Raw genomic sequence first — 20,139 nt, forward strand, 5'->3', positions numbered from 1 at the left:
TCAACTCTTATGCCTCTTATTCATTTGGTCATCCTGTCGCAAAGACTTTCAGTTTGAAGGAGGGGAATAGAATTCTGAAGTTGTAGTCCATTTAATCTCTGGCTGGACCATCTTCCTACAACACAATGAACACATGGTCTTTGGTCGTCCACTGGACAAGCCATTGCTATCATTACTATTGTTATAATACAGAACATTTCATCTTCTTACATTGAGCTCCCCATTTGCCCAGTGTGAGGAAATGATCTCATTCTTCTGTGGTGCTCTGAAAGACAAATCCTTATGATTAAAGGCCACTGCTTGCACTCTCTGTATGGAACATACCCCATTGCACTATAGGTATGACATATACGGAAAGCTGAATTAGTATTGGATGGACTTGCTCACCTCCACCTCCAGCTCCTCCCTCTTAAACTTCATTGACTCTTCCTGCAGTACACAATCCACCATCATCTTGACATCTTTCTCATGTCTTTCAGAATGCACCTGAGACAGCTTCCTATAACACAGAGATTATGGACAATTCATCTTATAATTCCTGCAGCTGTATTAAACCTTGGGTTCTTCTCACAGCTGTGCAAAATTTAACACACCTCTTCTCCAGCAGAAGGATTAGGTGGCAAGGTTTATTATTATAACTTTAAAAAATATATATTTATTTATTTTTATTAAGCTTACATATTTTTGTCAAAGACATTTGATCCTAAATGAAACAAAGATGCTTAACTCAAAACAACTCTTCTCATTTGTAAAGACTGGAATTGCGATAGGCCAGTTCTGACTGGACAGTATTTTGTTTGATGTCTTACCGCTGTAGAGTATCCATTTCATGCTGCTGCAGCTCTAGGATGGTGTCATATGTGCTGTAAATGGATGCAATATTTTCCTTTTGCCTGGTTATTTCATTCTCCAGTGTAGCTTTGAAATTGTTCATTTCCTCAGTCATCTGCTTTCTCACTTTTTGGAGCTCCCTCTTAGATTCCTTTTAGAAATATGGAGATGAAGCAATTGTCAATTCCTGCCTAGGATTCAATACAAATCCTAGTGCTTTCATGTTCTGAGGTGCATCTATCACAATGCTAAAGTTTTTTTGGTCACTGTTTATTTTGTGGTCCTAATACCAAACATTACTCGAAAGGGAGAATTCTGAAAATGTACTTTTTCATGTAGGTCCAATGCCGATGCAAATGTCTCACAGATGTCCTTCAAAACCATATTCTGTTCTTTCAGCCACTCATTTTCTTTTGCTAAGAAAATAAATAAAAAATAGATCAAACCTTGTAACACATTACATTAGGGCATTAATAGCATCTTAAGATGTTGAAAACTACAAAGACAATATGATAAGGAAAAAAATCTTACCCAGACACTTCCATCTTTTGACCTAGAGAAAAAGACAATTGAAAAAATCCATCAAAATGAATAATTTCATACAGGGCAAGGTAGTGCAGAGCATCTGAAGTGGCTTTACTATAAACTATATAAGGACACTTTACAGAAAAGATAAAAGATGAATCAAGGCTTACAATGAGCGCTGCTCTCCAGATAAGGGCCAGAACCACGAAGATGAAAACAGCAGCTTTCATGCCTACAGCCATCCACATTAATATGGTGTCTTCCTGCCACTCCTTTGGTGGAATGACCATCAACTGAAAGTGAAAATTAAACAAAAAACAATGTGTTACAAAATAGCCTGGTATAGCCTGTTATAGGTCAACTTAAAATACACAACAGCGTAATATCCAAACGTTTCATGTGCATGCTTTTATAATGCAACACAGAAAATATTAGGCCTTCGATTAATTGAGATTTCTTACGGTATAATTACACTTGGAAAGCCACGTTCAAATTGTACAGTAGTTGTTCTGAAGAGACAGCCGTCATACTCACTGCATTGGACACCTCAATCGTTTTCTCAGGTGTCCAAAGCGGATCATTCAAAAACTCAGGTTGCCTTCGATCCTAGACAAAATGGTGATCATGATATTACAGATTTTCTAGGTGTAACAGCCAAACCTAATTTTGTAATGATATGTTTAGCTACTTACATCCCCTTGCCACCGTCGCGACTCAAAAGTCAGTTGGCCGCTAGGCCCACTGAACTCCGGCTGATATCCGATTAAATACGGTATTACTGGGGAGATGAATGAATGAATGAATGAATGAATGAGTGAATTTTGCAAGCATCTCCTGACGTAACACTTCACAACACCTAATTGAGCAGACCATATCAAACAAAAACTGGACAAGTAGACTACAATCCTAAAATGAAAGATAAATAGCCTACGTTACTATTGCAATTAGGATTTTTAATTCAATTAAAACGATATCGTTTCATATACAACGAAACCTCAAATACCATGTTAAGTTTCTCATCGAAATAGTGCTACTTTACCATGTTTCTTGGCGTTAGTAAATGTATCCGTAAACTGCAGTATCCACAAATTACAAAGAAAAAACAGCAGACTCCAAACAACAGCCGCCATGAACGAAGTGAATATGAATTAATATGCTGAACAGATCAAGCAAAGGCGTTATATAGCCAGACCGTTTCAATTCATAATTTTACTGTGACATCACAATTTCCGCCTATGATTCCGCCGGGCAACAACAACTTTTGCATTCAATTAAATTGTTCTGAAATTTGACATAACAAGACTTCTGTTTACCTGGAGCCATCGCCTCTTTTAAGCCAATGGCAGACATTTGTGATTTTTTAAACGCACCAATATTAATTCACAGTTTCTAACAATACACAAACATAAAAGTCAAGACAAGAGAGGTAGTTAACAACCAAATTAATTGTACACCAGTAGCATAAACTCATTTAAGAACTTAAAGTCTCACATCAGTGATCTAACAAAGTGATTCCGACTATGTGCGCCTGAATTGCTCAAAACCTAGATGTCTCATTGGGCTGATTTACAGTTTTACCAATGACTTGGCCAGCCATCAGAGCGACTTGTTGAAAATCTACCGAAACTCAGATGGTTGTGTCGACTTCTTTGATGTTGCACATATGTGACCAAAAACAACAAAACCTGTCGGTTTTCGACGTGATGGTTTTATTTGACGCAAAGAAAATAACTACCAATGTAGGCTAGGTGAATGGACGTTTGCCTATTGTTTTAAAGTAGGATTGCAACCTGATGTCTCATTTAGACTAGGTAGGCCTAGTACTACTAATAGCCGAGTAATACTAATACTAGCGTGGGTGACGTAAAGTGCTTTCCGACGGCTGGTTTCTAATCGGCAAAGCGACTTGTTCAATGTTCTGAGGTCGTGATAAAGCTGTGTTTTTAGATGCCCCACAAACTTTTAATACATTCTCGGGGTTGTACGAATGTTTCCGCGCAATCTTAAAGTGAGACAACAAACAGATATAGAAATCGCGTGAAACAAGTCGATTTATCATTGATTTTCCGAACATCTTCGGCTAAAGGTTTGCAAAAATCAAGACAGGACGTCCAAAATAGGCCTAGCTAACTAGTGTCTAACACTGTATCTAACAGGTTTGCCTTTTATCAAAAGTAGTGTAGACTGAGCTACGGTTGGATTGCTTATTTGATATAGCTCACATCGCCTACAGAAAGCAGGGCCCTGTTTCACGAAGCAGGATTGCTGAGTTATTTGGATAACCCAGTAAAACCCAGAAACCTCCCAAATCTGAATGAAAAAGCCCGGGTTTCTCACTCATCTCAGTTACCCAGCTAACTCTGGGTAATTCTGCTTCGTGAAACAAGGCTCTGCTTTATGCAGGGGAGGTTCAATATCAGAGACCTGCACGCAAAGCATGATCGCAGGCGCTGTCCAGTTCTGAAACAGCAGCGTGGCGGTGCATCGCTGTTAATTTGAACTTGCTTCAAAAGCCCCGTTGCCGGAAGGAAATTTTGGATAATGACTTTCTGGCTGCATTTATTGACAAGCTTATGAATGAAAGCTGAAGTCCTTTTTTTGTTTAGCTACATGCGAGCTGCCATTGTTGAATGCAGCTGGTTAGCTAACAGAGGCAATATGAAGGTATTTGGTGGTGAAAAAAAGGAATAGCCTTCCATGATCAGGGTTTCCCACACCTGCACTTAAACTAGAGAAATTAACTAGAGAAAACAGAAAGGAATGCAGGAACAGACCATCTGAGTACTATAGGAATTCTGTGGTCATAGCCAAATGTCACATTGCCTCTTGAGTAATTGTTCATTTTTCATAAAATTAAAATGGCCCCTGCATATCATATGGATGTTTACCTCCTCAAAGCTTTGGTGAGCCACATTCACGGTAGCAGGCCACGCGTTTTATGACAAGTGGATGTCACAGATTGCTCAGCTAACTCTACCTACAGTACCTCAGATGCGTCAGCAAGCTGGTGGCTGTTCCTGTGCATGAAACAGACCTCTCACTTATCACCTCCTGTCATCCCTAGGTGGCCATTGATTTCACAGCATCCAACGGGGACCCTCGAAACAGCTGCTCCCTGCACTACATCAACCCCTACCAGCCCAATGAGTACCTGAAGGCCTTGATAGCAGTTGGCGAGATATGTCAAGATTACGACAGGTAGGTGTCACTCATCTGCTCTCACGCTGACTGTGAATGAACACAGTGTTCAGCAGTTGTCTACGATCATGAAAATGCACTTCTTGTACGTCGCTTTGGATAAAAGCGTCTGCCAAATGAATGTAATGTAATGTAACACAGGGAAGACAAATTTAGTCTTTTCTGTATCCACAGTCTGTTACATATAATGTTTTTTTCACCTGAGTGGAAAATGTCACCTTATATCACATTGCACATGTCAGCCATGCCAGCTGGGACTGTCAGCTTCATCTGATCTGATGGGAAAAGATATGGAAATTCTTTCCGTAAAGTAAGCATGACAAGGAAACATGATGGGGTTTTAGATGTAGATCTACCTGTTGCCTGAACTGTATACTGTGCTTGCCCCGTATACACTATGATAGTTCTTCTTAGCAATGTACTTTGGTGCAGTACATTGTTATTGGATGAGCTTCACTTTGTATTTTAATTGTTGACACATCTGTCCTATTTCTAATTTATTGTCCCCAAGGGCTCAAAGAGTGGCACAGCTGTGGTACCCTTTGCCATGTGTTGCCTGAGGAAGACCAGATCAAAACATGTTGCAGGAAATCACGCTGAGTGCGAGTATTTTTAGTTCACTGTATGGAGGGCTTATTGCAGTTTCATTGGGCACAGTGCTGCCTGACAGTAAACAGATGGCTTGTATCTTTGTGTCTTTTTGCAAAGCAGATTGCAACTCCATTTTGATTGTTATTTACCCCGTATACCATGTGACCCCAAAACACGGGAAGTGCTCTAAGGAATAGCCAACCACAGTGGCCCAATCTCACCGGCCTCTCATGCTCATGAGTGCATTTGTTACCTTCGCTGGGGATTTGGGCTTGGGCTTGCTGGTGCCGTGTCCTGACAGTTCCAGAGGCCTAACAAGAGCTCTGAGCCCCCAGAGATTCACCACCCCCCCGCTACCCCCCACCCCACCCCCCCCCCCCGCTACCCACACACGCTGGCACTCAACCCATTCTCTGATCCCCAGACAAACATTCCTTCTCAGTCAGAGAGCAGAAAACGTGAATAAATAAAGATTTCGATGATTTTTCGCAGAGTTGCTCCCAAACGGCCTAATAATGTTCTGTGGCCTTTCCTCTGCTTTCCTCTGGTTCCTGGACCTCTTGTAGCTGTGCGGTGCTCTCCCAAGCAAATGAGACACGCAAATGCTGAGCGAGGAGCCAGATTAACCGGCTCGTGGGAAATCTGCAGTTGGGACGGGGTGAGAGGTGGCTCAGCCTTTTCAAACGGTTCCCCTGGTGATTCGGCTGCGCCGCACCGCCTCCACAGCGTAATTAGTTTGGAAGGCTGCCGCCGCCGGGCGAAGCGGGCCGTGGGTGTCTTGCCGTCACCTGCCATTTGCTGTGTGTTGTCTTGCCGGCGCGGTGCCGGGCGGTGTTCTGTTTCCTCCAGAGGTCTGGCAGAGTGCCCCAGTCGGCCCCAGTGCCTCTGATAGCTGACAGGGTCTCATTAGCACAGTGCCAGCGAGCGCAAGGTGAGAGCACCCGGCCTGGCAGACAGTCTGCTCTGGAGGAGGGACGGAGAGGGGAGGGAACGCAGGAGAGGAGACTGGGTAGGAGGGAGGAGGAGACCGTTGGGGAGCCGGAGAGGAGGAGTTGAAGGGGGAAGAGTGAAAGAGAAGATGTTGGAAGAGAAGAAGGGAGATCAGGCACCATATAAAAGCAAAGGGAAAAATGGAAACACAGCAGTGTTCCGGCAGTGAGGGTTTTCTGGTGATTCTATGATCATGTGGTGTGTATTTTCCTGGTATGATTCAGGTGTGCTCACACTCTTAGAAGTCGAGGTCAATGTCAATCACTAATTAGTGGTCATCTTCATCCCATTCTGCAGAGAGTGGTGTCTTTCAAAGTGACTAAGTGCACAGACAATTAATAACAATGACAGTGTTTCTTAGTGGTATAAGGAGCATGATACTGATGGTATTCATATGTCATTTATTTATTTTGCTGGTCTATAAGTATTAGGAGACAAGCATGGAAATTTGTGCTTTTGATGAGGAGTTTGTAGAGGAGTTAGTTCTTCTCCTTTCTCTTTAGATTTCATCTTGTCTATCTTGTTTGTGTTGAATTAGATTTTTCATCTTCATAGGGTTTACCCCAGGCAGCTGTGCTGCAAAGGGTGAATTACTAATTATTTTGTAATTAGATCTTTAATAATGAAGGTCTTTATCTGGCACAGACCCAAACAAGGAAGTTCCACATTAGTGTGTGTCATATTAGGAGGCCCCTGCTACAAGCAAGGGGGGAAATTAGAGAAGCGTGAATTAGAGAGGCATGGCATCATTATCATTACACATGGTGTTTTGATGAGTAGCACCTGATATTTGATAATTATTTATGGAGATTTATGAAGACAGTTTATCTGGTTTCCTCATTAAGCATGTAGTTATGCTGGCTTGGCTGCATGTCTCCTTCTCTCTGAGAGTCTAATCATTCATTTCATACAAATCAGCTCGTTTTCTACTACTACTAATTGTACCACTACCACTGCTAGTAGTACTACTTTGACTACTATAATAGTCTATAATAATACTATAATAATAATAATGACATAGCATATCAATGGACTTCATGTCCCATTAGAACTCCATAGAAGTCCATAACAGAAGGAAGTAGTTTCTCAAAATATATTTTCAAAATGTGTTGCTTGGGGTTTTGCTTTTGTTTTGACTATAGGAAAATAGCTTGAAGTGCACCAATGAAGGCACCAATGAAGATCCTGCATTCTGCAATCTTCCATCATAGAATCTTATCACTAAAAATAAAAAGCATATTTCTAAAGTGTATTTCTCATTAACCTGCTCTATGAAAGACCCTTCAGGCCCTCAGCTCCATCTTCAGCAAGTCTCAGTGGGCTTTGGATTTCATTTATGTAATGTAGTGGTCAAGGAAGTTAGCTTGTTCCTCAGAGGTTTCGATTTGAAGCTGCAATCTGTGATGAAATGCTTTTGCTGGGCACTTAATTTGAATATATTCACTCAAACTATCCAGGAATAGTTGGAGATTTTAAATGAATTTACTTAACTATCTTTATTTTGGGTGAATCACGACTTTGGTTTAAAGAGTTCATGCACGCTGCATCAGAGAAATTAACTGAAGCATTCAAACAAGCAAGTTTATGAGGCAGTTTTTTTTTTTTTAACAGTTGATTGGCTCCTACATTGTATCGTGTCTACTCTTCATTTTCATAAATCTTTGGATGAACACAGAGATTCAAAGCACATTAGACATGAGCACACAAACAACAATTGCTCATTTTTTAAGTATAGTGCATTTTATTCACCACACAATAGCTATTCACTGTTGGAGATAGGGGTGTACGGAAACCACTGTTTCTCTTTGTTTCTGTTAACCAGCAAAGTGGTCTATCTGTATTTGGAATGGGGCGGTGTGGACATTGTTGACCATGGAGGGCAGAGCTTGTCTGCTCATCTTTCAGTGTTATTTAATACATGCTTCTGTTAATGTGTAAAAAAAATGCATGAAAACATGTTTTTGCTGGCAACAAATTACGGTTGTTTCCCCTTCCTTTTAATGCTCACTGCTTCTGGTTATGTCACCTTCCAAATAACTTCAGAATTTCATTGGTGAAAGAAAAAGTATCTGTATGCGCTGCATTATCTGCATTTCCAAATGTGATAGTCAGGCTCAGATACCCCCTTGGTTGGTGTGTGTGCGCTTTTTTAAAGGAACAGATAATATCACAGTTTGTCATTTGAAGACAACTATCTGCAAGTCTTTGTAGGAAAATAGAAATGTAGTGCATTTATTCGTGAAACAGGAGAGAAGTACTTATCAAAATATTTTGATATTTTGATAAGTTCAAACTGAACCTGAGAGACCTTACATAGTTTGATATGTAGTACAGAAATCACATGTAGCTACCCTGGAATGGAAAATATAGCTGAGACACTGATTTTTAGATTAGCGATTTTCTGTTCTGGATCTAATCCAGCAAAATGGGGGGTCGTACTATGTGACAGAAGGATGGAGGCTAAGGGAGATAAAGAGTGACAGGTAGAGAGAGGAGGAGGGGGTAAATGGTATGAACAGAGAGGGAGGGAAGTATGGACAGAGAGCTAGATAGACAGATAATTTGCTGGTGAGATGTAGGCAGAACAAGAGAGAAAGAGGGGGAAAGAGGTGGAGAGATGTTTCGCAAGAGAGGCAGTGAGAGAGAAATTGTGTGGCAGAGGTCAAGAGGTCACCGGTCCCCCACCCTCTCCTTCCTCCAGTGAACTTTATTTACTCATCTGTTCTAATAATTTGCCAGTAAGGGGAGTGTGCTTCGGCGGCAGGTGTTGTGTCGAGCCCAGCGTTGCCGGGGCTCTCCTCTGGCTCCCCGCGGGCTGTTCCGGGCACTCGAAGACGCCGGCATCCTGTGGGATCCATTAGAGGCCGGATTACCCACTTACTGCCGCCTGCCAAATCCCTCCCTTTGAGGCAGGGAAAGAGGAGGCTCTGCTTCTCCTTGCTGTAGAGCTGCGGTTGGTGTCTTCCTCCTGGGACGGCGAGTAAGAAGCTACACAGGAAAGACAAAGGCGGCATTTGCGCCTCTTAATGTTTAAGTGGAAACCCCCTACATTTGTTTTCTTTCTGTCCCTCTCGCAGGACAGGGATTTTCACCGCTTTCCCCTCGGGTTTTACTCAACAGAGGGCTGGCTGGGCAGGCTCAGCTTTTTCATGATAATAGCCTGCTACTGTGGAGCGTGGAGTTTAAGCGCATTTGAAATGCTTTTGTGTCACGCCTTCAAGCTTTTGAGGAAGGAAGCAAAGGTTAAATGTGTCTCTCGGTGTCACATTATTGGTTCATGTGGGTGTTCTGCAGGCAGGTTTCTATTAAAAATTCAAAGCACGCTCAGTCACAGAAAACAAGAGAGAAAAAAAAAACAGTGTGACCAAACTTATTTCCCTTGCCGAAAGCAGTTAGTTAAATATTGTTTCAAAATTGCAGCTCTGATACTGTATTTTGTTTTTACATCGGAACATTTGAAGCAGTACCACCTCGCTGGGTTTTTTCAAAAGAAGTCAAACAGAGTAATACAAACGTTAAAATGGCAAGTCCTGTTCTTTAAGAGCCACGTCAGGTGAAGGCATAGGCTGCCTGCACAGGGTGAAGAAGACCACACCAATCTTCTTCCCATTACTTCATCTCAAGTCGATGAAGTTTTCATTTCATTAATTTCTTCCTAAAATTTGTTTATGCTGTGAACCCCACTGCTGATACGAGAGAGTGTAAACATCCGTTGTTCTCCTCCAGCTGCTTCTTTTCACACCACAGACTACACCTAAGCTTGCATGAAGTGGAAACGCAGGAAGACCTTTCCTATGGGGGTGTCGCACGCAGTCCATGGGCGCCCAGTTGATCAGCTGGGTTTGCAAGATAACGATGAGCTCAGATCCATAACTGACTGAACCCCCCGTACCCTAGGTGACTCGATTATCAACTGCGCATTGACCCTGTTTTCAAAGAGAGGTGGTATTTTAGTTCAGTGTCATTATGGAAATTGCAAGCTCAAGCGGTTCCTGTGAGGCATAAAGAAGGATCCTTATCTGGATACCTTCACGGGGACTAACCTGAAATAAGGCGAGCTCAGAAACACGACACCAAAGTACTGAGTGCCCCAGCTCTGCTTATTTATTTTGTGATAGATGCCGTGAAGTAGTCTGCGTACGGATTCTTCTTGATGCATCTTGGTCTGTCCTGGCAGTGAAGCACCTATTTTGTCCTCTGTTATTAGCTAGGCTGAAGCATGCTTGGTGTTATTTTTATGTGCAGCAGTGTGAGGCTTAATGGCACCTTTGCACTGTGTTTGCCCTCAATGGAGACAGTATTGCCACGGCAAATTACACATTTTTCCTTGTAAGCCTGCACTGCACAGCTTGCGCGAGACAGCTCCCCATAGCAAATATTTATCACCTTTGATAACCCCTCCCCGAAAGGTTACCATGACTCAGCCTGTGGGGCTTTAGTGAAAAACCGAAAAAAAAAGAGTGTTGTGTCAGAGGGAAATAATCCGCTAGTTTGACGTATTTAGGCAGAGCCACTGCCTCAGGAGGAAAGCACAGAGACTCACTGCATGTCGCACACCAGTGAGATCGGGAAGCAATGATTTCCTCTTTTTATCCATTACTCATTTTTAATGATGTTTTATTACTCTGGATGCTTCGTATTGTGGTAAGAGGCACAGCCATTGCGGGAGTTAATGCTGCTGCATGTATGCAGTGCTTTTATGTCTTACATTTATTGCAGTAACCCAGTTCTCATCACGGAGTGCTGAATAGTCAGAATTTAGTTTTGTCCGCATTTGCTTGCCAGCGACCGGCTGTCTCAGAGCCTGTGCAGATATCTGGGCCCCGCCCTGGCCGCCTGTCACTCCTTGTTCTGTTTTACCCACCTCTATAACTCACTCCTCTTGGCTCCTTTTTACAGTGGATTAGACCCCTCCAGTAGTGTCTTTGAAGTTAATGCTGTCCAAACTACCAAAAAGAGCTGATTCCTTTGTTGCAGGAAGCACCGCCCCCCCACCCCCACATGTGTTCTGCGAGCAGTCACGTGATCAGATCTGCACTGCATCTTCTTTCCATCTGCCGGTCTTGCGTTGTTACTCTTTCACACAGCAAATTAAGAAATGAACAGATGAACCTCATCAAGGGGGTGAGAGAGTGAGCAAGACTGCTTATTTTAGTGCCTGGCATTTCATACGGTAACAGTAGGCAAAGAGCAGAGAAAAGGCATTTTAGAATAAATTACTTGAGTCCTTAAGGTCATAATTCAAATATAAACCATCTGAATAATGCATTATGGCTTGACCTTTCCATTAAGCAAAGCTACAAGCTAAAATGTAAATATAAGTGGCTTGGGAAATTGCAAAGCCATTGTTTCTACACAGTAACAGATCACTAATAATTTAATTCTGCCAACTTTCCCTGGCAGGTCTGCAATCCTCAAGTCCCCCACAACAAAATGAAATAGTTCAGTGCGATTCAAAAATGCTATTTATCAATGATTAACTCAGAAACAGTAAATATTTAACTGCAAATATTTTGGTTCATTAAAATAATTGCGCTCAAGTAATTTTCACTTAGTCATTTGTTAAAATCCGTTTCTGCAAATGATTATATAAATATATTTTGAATTTAATATTACTGAAATAACAGGCTGTTTTGCATTTGATTTTTGCTTTTTTTTAGTGACAAAAGGTTCTCTGCTCTTGGTTTTGGTGCAAGAATTCCACCAAATTATGAGGTAAGTGAATTTACCTGCTGTGCGTCGTAAATGCTGTAGATTTTCAGCTTTGCGTTCTTTTGATCATGCCTGTCTCCTGTCTGGTGTACTAGCTATGGATGCTATAGAAATGACCACCGGTCAGACCACTTTCAGCATCAACAGTGGCAGAGACTTCTTTTTCAGCACTAACCTCACCCAGCTCCATTTTCAAGGAATGTGATCACTCATAAAAGACGGTTTTCCCATCTCCTCATATGAGATGGCTTACTCATTCAAGTGATATAGATCACATGGAAATCTCACGGTCATGCACAGAAATGGAAGCCTTTCATATGCTTTTACCTGTCTTAAATGATGTCATCTTTTTAAAAAAAAGATTTCACAATAGATTAGTTCTCAGTTCAGTGACTTGATATGAAGCTTTTGAAAGTGACATAATTTAAACTTCAAACTGAATTGAAATAAGTCTCTGACCTCAAGTGAAGGCCCATTCTAAAGAAGTGATTGGGCCTCATCTGGCACGTTACAAAGTGGGGAAGCAGATATTTTATTTTATTTTGTAGTGGTCCTGAACATATCCTTTGATCTTTTTGCAAAATGAACCTTTGAGCTAATTTAAACAGAAATAATCAATCGCAGAAGGTTCTTTTCACTCCACTTGCTGTCAGTAATATGGCACCCCTGCTATACCTCTGTGAATGTTACATTAATCTATTATATTATTGCTATTTTTAAAAAATCACATTTTATCTATTTGTTACATTCAAAACTACTCACACTAACTCCAGATTCTTTATTGTGATTATGTATTTATGTAATGGAAATGCAATTATATTGCATTGGATACAATTGCAAATAAGAGAACCACTGCTCAGTGACAATTACTAAAACTGGCAGGCTCTTGAATCATTAAAATAATAACTCAGGACTGTTTGTGTATGTTCCTTGACCACTATGTTTGTAGTTTTATAGCACCAGTGTTATATACATTACCTCCTGGACATTGTAAAAGATAAACCAACTTTAGTTTGAGGTATAAACAGAGAATGGGCTGATTCTGTCTTTTTTATTGTGTATACTGTTGCTTCAGTCCTCCTCCTCCTTGTTCTCTTCCTCCCCTGTGACACCTGCCTGTCATGTTCATCTTCCTTTTTTTTATTTTTTACTTATGGCTTCATTTTTATTTGAACGGCTATATTTAGTTATTGCAATCAACATGATGCATTTTACAACATAATTTGCCACTGTCAAAATCACACATTAATTAATTAATAAATTTTTTGTTCACATCTCTCTCTCTCTCTCTCTCTCTCTCCCTCTCTCTCTGTGAGTACGTACTTTGTGTAATCTAAATAATTAGAGGCACAAGCTGTGGATTTCTCAGCTTGTCACAAGTTTTCCATTTTGAGTGAGATGCGTGCGCTGAGCGAGGAAACTCACCCACAGTACCGTCTGGGTTCAGACGCCGTTTAAATGTCAACAGACTCATTGGAGCTTTCCTGAGCCGGCGGCAGGTTAGAGAAGAAAAGCTCGGTGATTCACTGGAAGCACGAACATCAGCTCCCGCCACAGCGACTCCAGCACCACAATTATCACTGAATGAATCATGCAAGCGGGTCAAAAGGGCTCACAATCATTTACAATGAAATACAGGGAAATTTTCTGCTTTTTGTTAGAAAAATGTGTCTTTATTTACTCTTTGAAAGGTAGTACAGAAGCAGTTGTTTGCTTTGTATACAAAAATATGGACTGCTGTTTAGTTCATCCTTCATCCCACACCCCCATTACAGTTATTGAATCATATTACATCCATATTTGGTGAACCATGTAGGAATTACAGCCCTTTTTTGTACATAGTCCCCCCATTTTAGGAAAGAAAAAATGTAATTGGACAAATTAACATAATCTGAAATAAAGTTGTCATATTTAGTACTTGGTTGCAAATCATTTGCATTCGATAGCTGTCTGAAGCCTGCGACTCATAATCACCAGACGCTGGGTATCTTCCCTGGTGATGCTCAGTCAGACGTGTGCCAGACTTGTCTTCAGCAAGCGAAACACATGTTCAGTTGGATTCAAGATGGGTGATTGACTTGGCTAGTCACTTTTTGGCCCTTGAAATCTCCTTGGTTGCTGTAGCAGTAGGTTTGGGGTCATTGTCCTGCCACAAGGTGAGAGATTGTGCAGATAAGATGTTTCTGAGTACTTTACAACTCATCCTACTGCTGCTGTCAGCAGTTAAATGATCAGGGAAGACAGGTGAGCCAGGTCCAGTGGCAGCCATACATGCCCAAGCATGTAACATTCCCACCACCATATTTCACAGATGAGGCGGGTGCTTTGGATCATGAGCAGTTCCTTTCTTTCTCCACACTTTCCTCTTTCTATCACTTTGGTACAGGTAATCCTTGTCTAATCTGTCCAGAAGACTTTGTTCCAGGACTGTACAGTTTTTTAAATGTACTTTTTTTTTTTTTAACCTGGCTGTTCTGTTTTTGAGACATAACAGTGGGTTTCAGGGAACACTCTGAGGTTTTTCTGGCATAATCGTCTCTTTATGGTAGTCTTTGAAACGTCTGTGCCCACATCCTGGAGTGTTCTTTATCTGTTCAACAGTTGAAAAGGGGTTTTTCTTCACAATTGAAAGTATTCTTCAATCATCCACTACAGTGGGTTTCTGTGGTCTACCGGGTCGTTTGCCTTTGCTGAGCTCACCAGTGCGTTCTCGCTGCTCAACAATGTATCAAACAGTTGATCTTGACTCACTCAATGTTATGCTATGTATCAATTCATTCATTGTTCAGCCTCATGATGGCCTGGCAATGTAACTCATTTGGTCCACATGCTGACAGACAACAGTAACTCCAAATGCAAATTCCACATCTGTAGACTTTTCCCTAGCTTTCTTGTGCATGAACTAATGATGCAAAGACACACTGCTAGCCAATCGTCCAATTAAGTTTGCTCCACTAAAATAGGGCAACTATGTATAAATATATGTGTGTGTGTGTGTGTGTGTGTGTGTGTGTGTGTCTGTTTGTACTGGGTATGACACTGACCATCCTCTAAGGACCTCCCGCAGTCTTCAAGCGAGGGCTGTGACCACTTCAGTGCCATGTGAGAAGAGCTCTGTTTACAGTCTGTTAAAAAGAAATCTCCCAGCAAGCACTGGGAGGCCAGAGGCCTTTCTTCTGAACCGTATTTTTACTCTTCACACCCAGGTCTCCCATGACTTTGCCATCAATTTCAACCCAGAAGATGATGAATGTGAAGGTAGGAGATCTCAGTCATTTTTCCCCCCTCCATGTGCTTGCCAGTGCCACTGCACCCCTCCCCACAGAGTCAGGAAACCCTGGCCCTGGTTTTATATTTGTCTGCTGGGGGAGAAGGATCAGAGAAAGAGCACTGAGCTGAGAATAGATATCCCTATTTCCCATAAAAATAAAACATACTCATTTCAGAGGCAGGAAAGAGCCGCCTGGAATATCACAGTCTCTCTCGCTGTCAGCTTAGCTTAATGCTTTTTGTACGCTAAAATCTCTTTCCCCCTGCAATTCCACCCCCCCCCCCCCACGCCATTCCTGGACTAATCCCATTGGTGTGTGGTGTGAGGGCGGGAATGGGGGGGGGATGTAACCTACCTGCTGTGTTTGGCTCCAGAAATCCAGGGCGTGGTGGAAGCGTACCAGAACTGCCTCCCTAAGATCCAGCTCTACGGTCCCACCAACGTGGCCCCCATCATCAGCAGACTAGCCAAACTGGCTGCAGGGGACGGCACCATCAAAGACGCCTCGGTGAGTGTCCCAACCATAGAGATATCAGAGACACAGATTGCACTGACCATAGAAACCATGCGACAGGAAAAAAAAGTACAGATTCTTATCAAATCTGGCAGGGTGGTGAATGGCAAACCCACCTACATTATCCAACTACATGGCTGTACTTGCCCCATCTGAGCTACATCTAAAACTGTATATTCAAGCCAATTTGTTATTTATAGCACTAAATTCTCAGTCTCCCTCTTGCACCTACTATGGCATGTGTGCATGTGTGAATGTTGCACTGTGTGTGTTGATTTTCCTGTTAATATTTAGAGTATGATGTGTAGAAGCTTTGGACAACGTCTAGACTGTGGCTGGCCTGATTGTATTTAATTAATATGCAAGAGGCAAGTTTTCAAAGACAAGCCTATGTGGCAAAAGTATATTCATTTCCTGCACATCCATATTTGAAATCATGTTCTTAGTAAGAAAAAAAAGTTTAGATAGAGCAAGAAAATACACTCAGGAAATGTAGGGAAAATGGCAATTAAAAAATTTTCAGAATTAAAAGTAGCCTAACCATAAACTAACCTCCATCTCTTACATTCTTGGAGTGACCTTCATTTATTATTTACTTTTCGTCAGTACCCCTTCCCCACAACCTATCAAATTTCAGTAAAAGAACCGTAAGGATCAATGGGAGGGAACTCAGGACAGCAGGCAAAAATGCAAACTGGGTAAAAATCACTGCTTGGATCCTTGGCCTAATGGGGCCTTTGAAACTGGGATAAATAGGAAACCCCATTGATTTAGCATTTTTATCCCCCTGTGGTCACGCTGGATGCTTTCCAATATAAGCAGACCTTGAAATGTACCCTGTTCATTCTCAGAACATGTAAAAAAAAAAAAATGCTAATCTCCTGAGAATGCCTGCACATCATATAAAGGAAGGCAATATTTACCTTGTGGGCATTCCTCATATCTCCAGAATGCCTGTGTGCTATGGGGATAAACCATTTGCTGACATAAGTTTTCTTCCATTTTCTACTTAGCACACACTCCTTGTCACTCCACATCAAAAGCACTGAACGTCTCTGTAAATATCTCATAAAGTCAAAATGGCACGCTAGTTAAGGAGCTATTTATGTTCTTGAATGCCTTATGAAAGTAGACACAATGTGGACAAAAAAGGACTCAAGTTAACGGAGACAGGATGTTCTGCACGCAAACATTGAATGGTGATGTTGTGTGCTTAATACTGAGAATGAGTAAGCAAGTACTGAAGGCCGTCTATTAATAAGTACTGCATTAAGGCTAAGAACTGAGAATGAGTACTGGAACAGAGTAATTTCATTATATGCATAGTGAAATTTACAAAGAATTTGTCACAGTATAGTCATAGTTGTCTGTGCCTTGGGCTACACACACAGAAAGGAAGCCAAAGGCTAAAATGGCAAGGAGAAACTGTCTGGATGGCATGGAAGTCACCCAAGCTTTAGTATCAGCAGCACATGCATCTAAATTTGAGAGCTGCAGTGCTTCATTGAGATACATGACTGTGCCATCCACAAAACAGTGAATCACCATACTGTTTCCTCATGATAATACAAATGGAGGGAAGCATGTACAATGAAAAGAGAAGTGGTCCTAGCATGAAAATTCCTCATTAATTTCAGCTAGCTGGTTCCTGCCACAGAAGTATGATTTAAAGCAGGAATGTGCAATGTCCAATAGAATCTCATGAGCACTGAGTATTAATGCTGTGAATAAAAGCTGAGTCCTGAGGATATGTGCTGTGATTTAGTAGTGGGCATACATATTGAGTGCGGTATGCTTACTGAGAAGGGCCTTTTCCCTCCAAGCGGTACCACATCCTGCTGATCCTGACGGACGGGGTGGTGACGGACATGGCGGACACGCGCGAGGCCATCGTGCGCGCCTCCTACCAGCCGCTGTCGATCATCATAGTGGGCGTGGGCAACGCCGACTTCACCGACATGCAGATCCTGGACGGGGACGACGGGGTGCTGCGTTCGCCGAAGGGGGAGCCGGTGCTGAGGGACATAGTGCAGTTCGTGCCCTTCAGAGACTTCAAAACGGTCAGTCGGCCGTCCGTCTCTCCCCCAGAGCCCCCCTCCGATGTTGCGCTTTCAGGTCCTGCCGCTTTTCGCGTGAGCCCTGTGATTACCCTTCGCTAGAGACAACGTAAAAGTTTTTTTCGCTCGGGCACATCAAAGTGAAGAGGGTTCAGAAGGTTCCCAGCATGCGCCGTAATTATGTTTTTCTGTCGGCAGTCATTTTGAAAATGTAACCTCCAAATCCTCTCAAAAAAAATAGCATTAGCATTCAAGTGGAGCTGTGTGGAAGCAGCCAGGCATGTTGGTGATGGAAACAAAATGGGCTCATCTTTCCAGTAGAGGAGAGAGATGGAGCATGTTATAAAAAAACCGCCATGTTCTTTTCTTGCTGAAGGACTTTTCCAGGCTGACAGTGGTCAGTCATCCTGTGGTTTGGTCTGAAGATGAAACACAGCAACAGAATCACTCCCAAGCAACACGTTCTTTTCCCTCTCACATACAATTACCTCCTGCTGTGGCTGTGTTCAATTGGAAATTCAGAGATGTGAGCTAAAAACTTTCAATATACCGTGGCTTGCAAGCGTACTCTGGCCCTTACATTACATGATTTTCACGTTTTGTTGCTTCAGAGCTTGAATATCTTACTTTTAAAAAGGAATTGATATTTACGACCTGAATGAATTATTAATTCAAATAAAAAATTGAGATTTCTTTACTGCATGAGTATTCAGAATCTTTCCTATGGCAAACCAAAATTAATTCAGGTGAATAAATATTATTAGAGTTGCGCAATTGATCGATCATTGATCATTTTATTTCAGAAAAAAGAATGAAATTAAACACATTTGTCTTTGTAAGGTTCACAAAAACCAAGGAGCCTCCCAACAACTTGGGTATAAAACCAAGACGAGTTGCTCAAAGGCACAGGTTAAGAGAAGGCGACCAAATGGCTTGCAATGTCCAATCGTAATGTTCTAATGAACATGATAAAGTCAATTATTAGGAAGTGGCCAAGTGTACCATGCCACTTACGCCCTGAATAGTACAGGCTGATCTCCAAAACTGAGAATTCAGTTTTTAAGATATCTTTGTTAATTTTTAATGCATTATTTAGTCTCAGTTCACTATTAATTGTTACAAAATCTGAAAATCGTGGTGAGAATAATTTTGCGGACCACTGTGGCCAGTGTGGCATTAGCCCTCTCTCAGTGTGGTGAGGCATGTGTCACGTGCCCCATTTGCAGCTGTGTCCTTTGTGTTCCAGGCCTCCCCTGCTGCCCTGGCCAAGTGCGTCCTCGCCGAAGTGCCCAAGCAGGTGGTCGAGTATTACAGCCACAAGGCCATCTCCCCCAAATGCCCCCACCTCCTGGATTCGCCCACCTCCCCTGCCAACACCCCCGAGTAGAGGAGACGCACGACCGCAAGCAACCCCGGCCCGGCATGGTCTCAGCTGTTCGGTGGGTGAAAGATTTGGGTTGCAAGGACGAGATCAAAAAGAGATTAAAAAAAAAAAAAAAAAAAAAAACTGTTTACATTCCAAAGTGAAGCACCGGGGCTTGGATTATGATCACTTCGTACGCCTGGCTGCGGTCCGTCTGCTCGGGCGCGGGCACTGCAGTGTCTTCCTGAGGCTCTGTGAGGAATATTCACATTCTATTCAGGCAGAAAGCACAGGCCCCACATTTCCTGGCGACCATCTTGAATTATTGCAGCAGCTTTTGCAGCTTCCTAGCTACTTCCCGCTAATTAAAGACTTCCGGACTGCACACCCCCTTTCTTTTTTTCCGAACGATCTCTCCTTTCTATTCAGTGGCTTGTCAACGGGCTTGTATAATGAGGAAAAGATGCCATGCACGATCTTGATGGTGATATCAACAAATTATTGTAAGAACTTAATGGTCATATAAAAAGATAGATGCACAAACTCATTTGTAAAATCTACATATTATAACATTATCTTGGTGGTAAGATATAAATATAAATAAACATGTGAGCTATATCAAGAGATTAATACACCATCCAAGTGGTGTTATTAATAGATTATTACAGGAACATGGTGGTGATATCAAAACATTATTACATAAAATAATCTTTTGATATTGCATGTGGAATTAGAGAAAACCTTTTGCTAGTCTTTGATTTTTGAAGAAGCCTTCAAAATAGTATTTGGGAAATGAATGTACATTGTGCATTTAAGAGTTAAGATTGCTTTGATCCATGTTTTATTCCAGAGATGTACTAATAATCCCTTTAATTAAGAGTCACCTGGTCCCCTCGATTTACCTCAATTTTTGGGAAGCAAAAACGGTGTCCACGGTGGCCCAATATTTGTTCAGTTACGGTAAAACAAATTCACACTTTATTTGAGAATCAAAACAAAGCTGTGTATTTAAGTTGTTTGATGTTGCATCTGGACCAATGTTTGTTTGAAGGACCCGGCTCCTCTCTTTGTTTTCATTTTGTTTTAA

General features: G+C 41.9%; 1 protein-coding gene across 2 annotated transcripts in view; it reads left to right on the forward strand.

The window, feature by feature from the left end:
• Positions 1-19,196, forward strand: part of LOC135255676 (copine-7-like) — a 46,908-nt gene extending 27,712 nt beyond the window's left edge. For both annotated transcript variants that reach the window (XM_064337178.1, XM_064337179.1), the window contains exons 11-16: positions 4,421-4,554; positions 11,796-11,850; positions 15,054-15,105; positions 15,493-15,626; positions 17,456-17,692; positions 18,936-19,196. In XM_064337178.1, the coding sequence (XP_064193248.1) occupies positions 4,421-4,554; positions 11,796-11,850; positions 15,054-15,105; positions 15,493-15,626; positions 17,456-17,692; positions 18,936-19,076 (753 nt within the window). In that variant the 3' untranslated portion in view covers positions 19,077-19,196. The remainder of the gene's footprint in view (positions 1-4,420; positions 4,555-11,795; positions 11,851-15,053; positions 15,106-15,492; positions 15,627-17,455; positions 17,693-18,935) is intronic.
• Positions 19,197-20,139: the final 943 nt, after the last annotated feature.

The sequence above is a fragment of the Anguilla rostrata genome, chromosome 5 (genome assembly GCF_018555375.3).
Source record: "Anguilla rostrata isolate EN2019 chromosome 5, ASM1855537v3, whole genome shotgun sequence".
Classification (NCBI taxonomy): domain Eukaryota; kingdom Metazoa; phylum Chordata; class Actinopteri; order Anguilliformes; family Anguillidae; genus Anguilla; species Anguilla rostrata.